Source organism: Sinohyriopsis cumingii, chromosome 8 (assembly GCF_028554795.1).
Source record: "Sinohyriopsis cumingii isolate HCF-2022 chromosome 8, ASM2855479v2, whole genome shotgun sequence".
NCBI classification, from domain to species: domain Eukaryota; kingdom Metazoa; phylum Mollusca; class Bivalvia; order Unionida; family Unionidae; genus Sinohyriopsis; species Sinohyriopsis cumingii.
In genome coordinates, this window is record NC_142968.1 from 32,441,736 (window position 1) to 32,454,793 (window position 13,058).

The 13,058-nt window shown below is 35.0% G+C and overlaps 1 protein-coding gene across 1 annotated transcript in view; it reads right to left on the reverse strand.

The window, feature by feature from the left end:
* LOC149793244 (ubiquitin carboxyl-terminal hydrolase 8-like) overlaps window positions 1-13,058 on the reverse strand; it is a 116,930-nt gene that overhangs the window by 71,970 nt on the left and 31,902 nt on the right. The window contains exons 6-9 of the mRNA XM_089967207.1: window positions 11,766-11,937; window positions 9,171-9,333; window positions 6,084-6,228; window positions 1,014-1,671 (exon numbers count right to left, since the gene is read on the reverse strand). Coding sequence (XP_089823333.1) covers window positions 1,014-1,671; window positions 6,084-6,228; window positions 9,171-9,333; window positions 11,766-11,937 — 1,138 coding nt within the window. The remainder of the gene's footprint in view (window positions 1-1,013; window positions 1,672-6,083; window positions 6,229-9,170; window positions 9,334-11,765; window positions 11,938-13,058) is intronic.

The window sequence follows — 13,058 nt, forward strand, 5'->3', positions numbered from 1 at the left end:
TCTATCATATATATGGCGGCTTTTACTGCTGCATATTTTTCATGGACTTATAGTAACGTTTAATGCATTCTGACAAACATTTTACACATTTATTATTTATTTTAGAAAACTACACATCTCTTTGAATGTGGGACTTTATACACTTAGCAATGGTCTGAAGCAGGCATTAATATAATGAGATGTTTTCGAGTCTCACTCTCTAAACAGATGCAGTTATAATCTGGAAAAAAGAGTCACATCTGGATTTACTTACAAATTAAGAATATATAATATACTAAATCTAGTATTGCCTTTCTTCATTAGGAAATTGTCTCCTATAGTGTTGTTAGGGGGAGGGGAAATGCTAAAGTTGTATATCCCACCATACAACCCAAGGAGAACAGTTCTCTCAGGAGAAGGCAATAAAAGTCAAACATAAAAATGTAAAAACTTCATTTGTGAAGAAAGAGTTACAAAACAGAGCAAGTGTATTGATAAGCACACTGGATACATTATCTCCACTTTCCACAAGATGTGTTCCACAGAACACCATGTCTCATGTGAACAGCACTGTCAAGACAGGACTAATAGCAGTGAATCTTGTTATGAAGCTTAAAGATATATTGTTCCTCAGAATACAGTGTTTCACTAATAAATAGTACCAAAGTATTCAGACAATGACTGGTGATTGGTTTTCATAGTATCAGTCTACACTCATCTCTGCCTCCGTCTACTCTCACCTGCCCCCGTCTACTCTCATCTGTCCCAGTCTATTCTCATCTCTGTCCCAGTCTACTCTCATCTCTGTCTGCTCTGAAGCAGATTCACTTTAATTTATTTTTCTGATTCTAACTGATATATTCTGTTTTTATTATGAAATTACTTTTGAAAAAATAATTGTTACTTTTTTCTTATAATGCAAGGACCTACACTTGTTTACAACAATAGCCTAGTCTTTGCTTTAGGTATTTTAAATTAAGCAGTACATATCTCATTTTCAATGAACAAAGTACCCAACTTTCAATAAAACCTACCTGTATTTCTCCTCATCTTCTTTGTGGACACGATCCAACTCTGATTTTTTAACCTCCTTCTCAATGGTCTCCTGGAGATTCCTTTTCATCCTAAACAGATCTGCTACATCAGTCTGCTGTTTCTTTCTCATTTCCTCAAGAGCTGACAGTTTTCTTTCTTCCTCCTTCATTTTTTCAATCCTGGCTTTATCTTCCAAGATAATTCTCTTATGTTCCATCTCCAATTTTTCTAACTCTTCCTGTTTTTGCTTGCGCAGCTGTTCCAATCTTTGCAAGTCTTTGTCAATGTCCAGTGCCATCTGATTCAATGCTCCTTGATCTATGCTAGAATTAGACTCACTCACAGCTGTAGGTTTGCTTGGATTATTTTTCACAGTTTTACTCACAGCAGCTGAATCACTATCTGTCTTCTTTTTCACATCACTAGGAAGAGTTTCATCGAGCGAAACCTGTGACAAAACCTTCGGCTTTTTAGAACGGTCAATCGTTGGAGTTCTAGTTTTGATCATTTCATGAGGTGTTCCATTTAGTGTTGGATAGAAATTACTTGTGGGCAATGAAGAATCAGGCAAGGAACTCTCTGGACTTTGATCGCTTGTTGAACTTGGTGTCGGAGTTATCAAGAAAGCTTGGTCAAAATTGGGGTAGTCAAAATCCACTGCAAAGTAGCAATAGATACATTAACCCCTGGTGACAAGTTTAAGTAGCAGGGGGTAGTAGTCTACTGCCAATTAATACCAAATAATCAGGAATTTCTATTTGCACAACAAAATACAGAGGGAGAAATCTCATTTTTTGGACCCGATTATTTTCTACCCAACTTTTACCCTTCTGCTCATGCGTGAGCCAAATAGCCAATGAAAAACAATGCTTCTAACACAACTAGGCACTATTTTATTGGAGGATCACCTGGAAGTTTTTGGATTTATTCAGAAATAGCTTTGAAAACGTGTTTTCTACTCAAATTTCAGATGAAAACGACAAAATCCTTCAGGGGGTAAATGTGTTAACGCATCAAATTTTAACTTGTAAATCTTTTCATTTCTCTTCTATTGATATAACCATCATTTGCATATGCAAAAGTCATGTCTACAAAAATAAATCAAATACAAAAGAACCAAACCAATTAGAGAACTATTCATCAAAAATTCTGAAATATTCATTGTGAAGACAATGAGTTAACAGGCACCTGTTTCTTATTTTATAGGATATGGGCCTACAGAATGAAGGAAAGCAAAATAAAACCATATATATATATTACAACTGTATTTTTTCCAGTATATTCAACACTCACCCCTCTTCCCACCATTATTTCTTCAAATATCATTACTACCAATTAACCAATTAGAAGTCATCAAGAAAATCTGGGTCACAAGTACTTTGAAATGATATTCTGGCTTTTATTCAAAGATGCATATAATCTGTAATAGTTGAGAAAAATTCTTAAAGTAAATGAAGAATCTGCAGACTAAAAAGAAAACCACATTCCTTGCCTCCATGAAATTTAAACATTATACAGAACCTTGAATACAAGTACACCGATCCAAATGTTTAATGTTCAATTTGATGATAAAACAAGGAAATAAGAAAACTTTTAGGTTTGATAAAAGTAAAAAAATGCTTTTCTTGTATATCAATTGGGAATCCATTCAGGAGAATGATTTATAAACATTCAAACATGCATGGGCAGACACTTTCAGATATAGCATCGAGCTGTTGCATTTGGTAATTTTTTTCAATGGGGCCAAACACTCCATGATAAATATATTTTATATCCAATTTTAGGTTGAAAACCAGACTATTATTTTTAAATCTGACCTAATGTAGCAACTAAAGACTGAAAATATTGACAAGATTTCAGTTTGTCTGTGTGCCTATTCACACCTGTATATATGAAAACACTCACAAATTGAGTTGAAAAATAAAACCCAAAATTATGTACTTGACATCCAAATACTGTATACGTGTATGATCCCCCAAATTCATGTATAGCCATAGGTCTCCAGTGATGCACTGAAAGGCAAACAGGATAACACAATGACCTATTTAACAGATAAAGCGGATAAGGCATTATAACCTAAAACTGATATGCACAAGTCTCATCTGACAAATGCTGTTGCCCATTACGTTTTGTATAGCTATATACCATCTTGTGTGCAGTTGAGGACAGACCAGTGAGAAATGCCAAAACTAATCTTTATAAATTCAATTTACTGAGACACATGCCAGCCCTTCATGACTTAGGGACCCACAATTTCATTTTTTCTTCTTTTTTGTGGGATGGGAGAACATGGTTCCTTGGTTGGAAGATCATCGGACTGATAATCTTAGGATCGCATATATAATACCTTCTCAATTCCCAAGCCACTGCCTGGGATGTGTGTCACGCTTACTGTCTTCCTCTGCATGAATAGCATATATAATACCTTCTCAATTCCCAAGCCACTGCCTGGGATGTGTGTCACGCTTACTGTCTTCCTCTGCATGATATAGCCATCAAATCTATAGGCATTTTTTGACAGCATTAATTTGTAACCCACCAGTAGAAACTGCAGTATTTTAAAGAAAAACATACTTTGAGAGTTATTTTTAAACTTCTAATTCAAACCTTTGCATAGGTAACGGTTTGAGTTATTCATCAGAAACATGTAAAACAAATGGAAAGACAGAAATAAAGAAATGGTGTGAACAGAATACACATGAATTACAGAAGGCAAAAGTATTTTTTTTTAAAAACTTTATATTTAAAAAAAGCAATAAGAAAAGCAAAAGAAAAAAAGAAAAGAAAATATAGAAAATAAAAGGCTATCACTGGGCTCAAACTGCAACTGTCCAATGCAACAGTATCAGAAACAGTATCATTTTTACCATTATACCATAATTCTGTTTTCAAAAAGGCAACAATTAACATGTAACAAATAAAGTCACCTGGCGAGGAACCTTACGGCAATATATATATCACTAAACCCGTTTACTTATTTTTTTTATTTTGTTTTATGAAACAAAACAATAGATTTTATACACATCTGTGCACTACAAGAAAACAAACTGTACAATAATCCTTTCTTTCAAAAAATATTTTTTGAAAATTGCTGCAATCAATAGAGTGTGTTGTAATGTGCTGGTAACCTTTTGAGTAGGTCTATTTTAACTCCCGTCTATGGATGATAATTTAAAGCTAGGTACTAAAAATCATTCATGAAACTGAAATAAATGAACAATGATACTAATGAATACTGTATTTTGTTTTACTGGATTCATTGCTGATTTCATAACTTTAACATATGTGCATGCTTCTGATTGCCTGAATGTCAATTTGAAATCGTAGATTAGAATATAGGTAATAATTACAAATTAATATGATCGTGTAATTAACAATACCTTGAGATTTTATTTTTTACCATTATTACATTTCAATGGACAATTTTAGTCAAAAATAGTACATATGACTGCCTTTTATTTTTGTTGCTGCGAGTATCATTTCTCTAAATGTCTCTTCTATATTTAACCGCTTCTTGTCCAAATGTTCAGATTATTATTTTTGCTAGAACAATGCCTCCAAATACAACCAAAAACAGACAGAGATAAAAATACAACTGCCCATATAAATATTAATCAACATTTGAACATCAATTTTTTTTAAAGAAAGCAAGTTTTTATGTAAATTATGCTAATATTCCTAACATAATATGACTGGGTAAGTATTCTCATGGAAACATAAATTACTTTAAAATTTGCCTTCTCCTTTCAATATGTTCTCATTCACATTATATTAGGAGAATTAGTAATAGGAGGGGATGCTGAGCATTCGACCTCTACCTCAGGTATCTTTCTAGGGAATGATGGTTGGCATGACCTGTGACCCTTATCACTGGTTAAGAGGATAAATATAGAAATCTTCTTTTCTATAAAAGCTCACTAATGATTCCATCAAAGCTAACAGGTTGACTGATCTATCTGGATCTGATGGCTGTCTGTGCTTGTGCCAGCAAACCAACCAGATTTAAGGTTTTCCTCCGTGACAATAAATCTTTGATATAAAACTCAAGAAGGTTGACTATGCATGGCAGCTTCTATTATATCTTGGATCAAAATTAACAATGTGAGGCTTGCAGAGACGTCCTGAAGCTTCTGAGCTGTAATCGATTTACACCAAAATGAACTAAAAGATCCAACAAGTCTATATTATGCCCCAAATCATGTCTGCCATTATGCCGGAATGTATCCAATATGGAGCAGTATACTTTGACAAAGAGTAGGGCCAACTAATTCTTCCCAAAGAGCCAGAGGAATCAGTCTGCCAGCTGAGCACTCGATGCACTTAGATGGAAGGTGTCACTGGTATGGCACCAGTACCTGAAAACATGCCACTTTCCCACATAAGCCTTCAGAGTGGAGGGTCTTCTTGCTCTTGAGATTTATTTGTACAATTGACAGTTTTAAATTTTCTCTCTCACAAAGCATTGAGAACAAGATAGTCCAGGCAGGAATGGAACCCCTGTGACAATGGTTGCTTAAGATTCAGGTTGGATGGAATCTTCCAGGACAGATCTATTGCCAGATTCATACTTTTACAAACAATTTAATTTATTGTTAACTGTTAATTTGGGGGCCAAAATCTGCCCTTATAATACCTCGACCTTTTGTGTGCATGTAATTTAGATTTCTAACGTAGCTTTAACAACTTTCCAGTCATATCTCCACGATGTCTGCAGTGTGGAAGTTTAAAGTGATGTCTAGCACTGGGGTATCATGCCACAGACATGTAGCATGATGTCCCACCCAGTCACATTATCCTGACACCAGGCCAACCAGTCCTAACACTAACCTCTTAATGCTGAGTGCCTAGCAAGGCAGCTGTAAGTACCATTTTTAGAAGTTTTTGGTATGACTGACCTTTTGTATATAGCAGAATATAAAGCCTCAAGAGAGCTATGCTGAAATACAGTTTAAAAATAAACAAAATATTATTATTATTATCAACTCATTACTATCACTCATTAGTTGGCTGCATGGTAGCTCAATAACCTATAATATATATTCCAACACCACACAATGCACTGCACTTACATGATGGCATTGGAGACAAAACAAGTGATGATGAGGGAATACTGATGGTCGGATTGGTAGATGCCATAGGGTAGTAGAGAAGCCACTGTTCATAACCTCCCTGAAGGACCAAGGGTTCACTCTTGATAATCACTGTTGAGTCAAACTGAAATTAAAAATCATTTTCTTTATTTCAAACTTGCTGATTCCTACATAAACCTCAGTGACCCCATAGTGGTCTCAAGCGCTCACAATGACGGATCACTGCCATCTCAACTATCTGCATGGGTTTGAGTCTTGGGTTCTGCCAATGTTCTCATGGGTCAGTGGTTCTTTCTGGGATTTTCCCATAGTTTTCCATTCATCATTTATACTGGATGCCCTGTATAGTCTAAATTGTGCTGAAAAATGGTGTTAAACCCTACAACAACAAAGAAAAGCTCAGTATGTTGATTTAAGCCAAAAATGTTTTTTCCTCTTCAAATTGCTACCCAACATTGTCAGGATGGCATCTGAATGTCAGTTAGCCACCATTCTAAAGCTGTCTGATCAGCAAGATTAAACATGTTATTAACAAATTTTCCTGCAATGAAAGCCATCCCACTACTGCAGCACCATTCCTAATAACCAGCATGTGAATCTTCCTCCAGCCTGTCGGTCTAATGCCAGCTAATTTCATGGTGGACTGGTGCAAACTGTGAGCAGTCAGTCCATGTGGCCAGTTGGATTTTTTTTAAAACTTTCATTTACAAATAGGTGTGTATACGATATGAAGTGTCAACAAATTTATACATTTTTAAAAACTACTCATTCAGCTATACTGTATGGACAATGGCCGACTTTTCCCCACATTCTTCAATGCTATAAGCCTTACATGGGGATGGATATTCAACTAGGAGTAACACACAAAACTGTATATATAATGGGTACATATATGCTTTGATGACATTTGTTTTGCAGAGACAGTAATGTTTTTCAGAAAGCCAGCAACTGAAACCACTTATACACAAAAAAGTAGAACCAAAACATTTGTTTGTAGTTGGGTCAGTCCTCAACAAATGCACCAAACACAGATCAATGTGATCTACTTTTCTTTCTTCAGCTGTAGTGTTGTTGTTATGGGTTTAATGCCATTTTCAGCACATGAAAGGCTATACATGCTGGCCACATTATTTGATGGAGGAAGAATCCATGAAAGCCCAAGGAAGAACAAATTTATGTCAGGCTATTATCATAGGATGGTTCTCAATATAGCATGGTACAACACATATAGCAATCAGCAGTTATGGTTCCTGACCATCACATTGTAATGACAGAGAGCTGTATTTGATATGATTAGACTCAAAGTTCTATTTTCTTGATCCGTTTAGTATTTGATTACATGTTCGGTGTACAGCAATCAGTGATATTCAGCAAGAATACCAAATAGACTGGTTAAATTACATTAGCACTAGATTTCAGAACAACAATTAATATTTAAATTGACTGAATGCATCTACAAGACCATGCTGAGATAAACATTTGACCAAAGCATTCCAGTAAAACATGTGACTCCAAGATCAAAGACTGACTCAGCATATTGCAGAATGAATTCTCTTTACCAGAGGGTTTAATAAATGAAAGCAAACGAAAAAACTAAAATCAAAATTTTACTGTAAAGATTATGACTGACCTTGACCCCAAATCAAAGTGGTGACAGCACATGTCACTGAATTATTTGTCCTTACATAATTATGACTATGCCCATATGTCAAGAATCTATCAAGATGTTTTCAAAATATGGGCAAATGAAAACAAAATGTTGAAAATTGTCAAGTGAAGTTAACTTTAACCACAAGATAAACAGGACAAATGAGCAAGTCATAGAATGAATTGTGTCTTAGCTTCACAACAATTCACGCCACGAATGTATACGATATATCAAGGGGTTTTGGAAATATATACAAATGAAAAGATTTAACCAAATCCCATAACAAAATGCTCATGCAAACATGACTGCTGTCTGAAAGGTGACTGCTATGTCATGCTTCCAAACATCATGCATTGATCTCAACATAAGGGAAAGAAACTGGTACCCTGAAAAAAATGTCCAACAGATATTGGTCAAAAGAGCATCAGCACTAGTTTTAGACCAAAAATGTTTCTTACCCTCCAAAAAGCATATGCTGGTGTTAAAAATTGCTTTCTATCACATGTTCATTGCAATCATATCAGGTCATAAATCTCTAATGAATTCCAAGTAACTGCATACTTTTTCTGGGTCATATCATTTGTTTTCCAAGTACTGTTATTCTATGATTGAAATTTTGAAAAGAATTATATTGTTCCTTCTTGAAACAGATATTCAGCCTCCTGTCCCCAACAGCCAGCAAATTCAGGGTGCAATGAAATACTCACTAGGTATAATGCACTGTAACAATGACATGATAATATGCAATGTAATATCAATGACATGATAATATGCAATGTAATGTCAATGACAAGATAGTATGCCATGTCACAGCAATGACATGATAATATGCAATGTAATGTCAATGACAACATAATATGCAATGTCACAGCAATGACATGATAATATGCAATGTAACATCATTGACAACATAACATGCAATGTCACAGCAATGACATGATAATATGCAATGTAAAATCAATGACATGATAATATGCAATGTCACAGCAATGACATGATAATATGCAATGTAACATCATAAATGACACAATAATATGCAATGTCATACCAAAGATATGATAATTAAATGATTATATTACAACAATGACATGATAATATGTCACAACAATGTCATGATAATGTCACAACAATGTCATGATTATTAAATGATTATATCACAACAATGACATGATAATATGTCACAACAATGACATAATAATATGTCACAACAATGTCATGATAATTAAGTGATATAACAGCTGCACATTAAATGCAGATTTTATTATTATAGCAGCAAACGTCCTTAAAAGCAGCACTGATGATTAGATCAGGATCTGAAGCCACAAGGTCACACTGTTTCACTAGCAATGAGTATAACTAACATATAACTCTTTACCAACATACTTAACTACCCACCTACAAACAGAGAACCAACTTACTTTAAACAGTGCATCCTTCAAAGTCTTGAGTGGAGTGGCTACACTGACTTTGTCTATTGTCGAGTTCCAATCTAAAATGACAATGTGATCAACATTTCCTCTCTGCTTCCAAAGGGCCTCGGAATCCTTGGGTAGTGACTTCTCTATATATGTGACTGTGGTGCTGTAACATTCAATAGCACACATAATTATGAAGAACACACACTCAGCTAAATACATCACTAAACATTGAATAGGTACAGTAAAATTATTTAAAACATCATCATATTTTGCCAGAAAGAGTTCCCTGGTGCAAGACAATGACTGAGGAGAGTGCCTCTATTTATGATCACAACAGTTAAAATATATTGTTCTCTCTTGAGTGCACTTTTAGGTCAATTATTTTATAGCTCCTGGTTGTTGATGTGTCAAACTTGCATAAGAAAAAGAAACATCATTCAGGGTTAGGAACTAAACACATTATGTGCTGATGCCTTTTTCCCACTGAAAATGTACATGTGTACCAAGTAGAATTGCAAGAGGCCAAGTTGGAATGGTAATTGAAGTCATTTTTTAAATTTCTTTGTATATCCTTGGACTTCTTGAGTGTTCAAGGATGAAAATTATGCTTTCTTGACTGAATTCATTTAGTGAATATATCTAAGTCAAAGGTAGGCAAACACTTATATTTAAATGTTTGGTTATTTGAAACAAAACATGCTATACACTTGGAGGGGAGGTAAACTTTAAGTCAATTTATGGCATGGGTAAACATACAAATACAAACAATACTCACAAAGAAAACTATTTACTGGAAAAATACTTTCAAGGATTAATGATTTCAAGAAAGTATAACATCCAGAAAATTAGCAGCTACAGAAGATACATTGTCAAGGAGTTTGTAAGTATGCTAAAAGCAGTCTTATTGATTTTTACTTTACCTGTAGTGGTTGAAAGAAAAGAAGAAACTTTATTGCTGGACAGCTAATATCACATTTATTTACATTTTACTCTACCATCATCCTGTATTTACATTTTGAGTATGTTGCCAGCGCAAATAATGCACTGATGATATCAAACTACCTGTAATGCAACACTTATATATGGGATAACACTAAAAAATAAAACATGACACAAAAGTATTGAAATTGCATTTCACTTGCAGCTTGTATGTGAAGAAAAACCTTCTTTCTTACAATTTTCTACATACCGGCAAGACAAAAATCCTTGCAATAAACATTATTTATGAAACATGTAATATTTAAAGAGAATATTTGACATTTTGTGAGATAAAGAAATTCAAGTCACAAAATAATCAATCAGATCCTAATGTCATTAATTGTTAATTGTCTAATTATATAATTTTTAAGAAAGCTGTTTCGATTGATTAGGATTCTAATGAGTCACTGTTGAGAATGTTTTATTTTTGTTTTGAAAAAAAAGGAAAAATGACAATGAACTCATTTTTGTCGTCAGTTTAAATCAGACTAAATTGTGACACAGAGTAAAGTATGTTGATATTAGCATTACATCAATGAAAGTACATCACTATAGTCATGTGGACATATTTAATGATCTTTTTAATATTATTGTAAAATTTAATACTAATGTAGATTTACTAAATCTTGTGCATTCCTGATTGCTGAGTAATTTGCACTGTATCCACTTTCATTAAACTTCTAGAAGAAAATGTTGTTGTTGTTGTTATAGGGTTTAATGCCATTTTTCAGCACAATATACACTATACATGGATGCCAGTATTAATGGTGGAGGAAGAACCCAGGAAAGAACACCGACCCACAAGAAGCTACCTGCAACCTTTCTCACATATCCACATTGGCTGAACCCAAGACAGAGATGAGATGGCAGTGGTCCGTGACAGAGGTGCTTTAAACCACTCGGCCACTCGGGGCCCCGAAAATGTTGTTGTTGTTTTGGGTTTAACAACATTACTCAGCACAAGACAGGCTATTCTTGGTGAGCAGTTTAACTGGTGGAGGATGAACCTGTGAAAACCACTGGCCCATGGGAAGCTTCTGGCAATCTCACATACACACACTGACCAAGCCCCAGTCTCAAACCAGTGTGGACAAAGGAAAGATGGTAGTGATCAGTAAAGACAAGTGCTTTAGGCCATGTATCTACCCCCCTCCCCCAATGAAATTTAGCAATCACTATGGACTTGGACAATGCAGGATGTGCACTTAAATGGCTCAACAAAAGTGTACATCATATCTAAGAGTACAATCTTTTGCAGTATGCAGTGCTTTCAATGTGAGATCATAGTATGACATTTATACCAGGTTACAATGAATAACATCTCTCAGCGGGCCTCATCTAAAATTGTTGACATCTTTTTAACACCAATTCTGTCAGATGTATTTCCTACTGCAAGATATATAATGCTCTCACAAGGAATACAGATTTAAAAGCAGTGAAAAAACCCAAATAATTGACATTTAAAGGAATGTGGTATCATATTCTAAAAGAACTGAAATTATCTGTATAAGTTTAACCTATTATTTGGATGACTATAAAGTTTTATGATCTATCCATTGTAGTTTTCCAGGACGAAATGTAATTTAGACATTTAATATCTAAAAATTTCTAACTTACCCTGGGGGGATGATATCTGCTGGAACACTAATGCAGGATTTATGACTGATATGGGATTCCTGAAACTTGTCAGCAGGTCGGATGTCTATGATGATGATCTGTGTGTTATCATCGTTCATCAGTGAAAACAGTTGAGTTGGTGAAATGGACCCATCACTGGGTGTGGCTTCTTCTGAAAAAGAGTTCAAAAATTGGTATGAATGCCATTTTTTCCAAATCCAAAATCTATCAAATAGTAATTTAGATGAATTCATGCTTAAGATCAGGATATAATTCTTACTTCTTCATAATATAAAATTGGCTTCGCTGAGAAAATCTTTACTACTTACTCCTTGAGAATCTATGTACATTTTGCGCCATCAACAAGCACCAATATTCAACACTGCTTTACATCTCACATGCTAGGGGTCATTAGTATTTGGCTGAGCGATGGATCAATAAGTATGCTCATGGTAGTGATGGGAGGGTATTAAAGTATGTGATTAGATAAGTATTTTCAAACGAACATAAATAACTTTTAAAATTTTCCTTCAAATAAATTCCCTGATAGCATTATCTTTAGGAGAGTAAGAGGAGGAGGGAACACTGAGCATCCTACCTAAACCCTGGCATCATTCGATGGAAGAAAGGCTGGAATTCTTATATGAAAGATAACCCATTCTCCTAGCTTGGACACAGGATGACTGATACATAACTTGGTCACCCTTTGTGCTGAAGCTAAGGATATCTGAACACACTAAAGCAGAGGTTCCCAAACCACGGCCCATTGGCAACTTGTGGCCTGTCAGTTCTCATAAAGTGGCCCGCGAGGCCTCTATATTTACTATAATTTATTTTAATAATTTCAACAATTTATTGACGTTCAAATAAATAAATAATAACTAGATGAAAGTTCCAATAATGCGTGATCTATAGTATTCTAGGGTCTAGAATGTTATTTCTAAGAAGTCTGTCATTTTGGTCGAGCACTCGGAGCTCCGTCTGCATTTGATAATTCACTCTGCGCGTGGTTGTTGTGCTTGGATAAAATTATCGAATGCGCCCAATGAGTTAGCAAACGAAACATTTGGAAATACCCTTTTCCCAGCCTTGTCGACCAATCAGAGTGCGCAAGACGCCATGATGTCATCTGTTACAACTGTTTAGAAGTCTGCAGTTTCATGTTGAAATTAGATTTTTCAAATACAAAATTTACCGTTAAAGCCGATAAGCATGAACGTGGATAACGTAGAATCAAACAATGCTAATAAGCGAAAATGTGAGGACGTTGCTTGTCGTGAATTCAACGCAGAT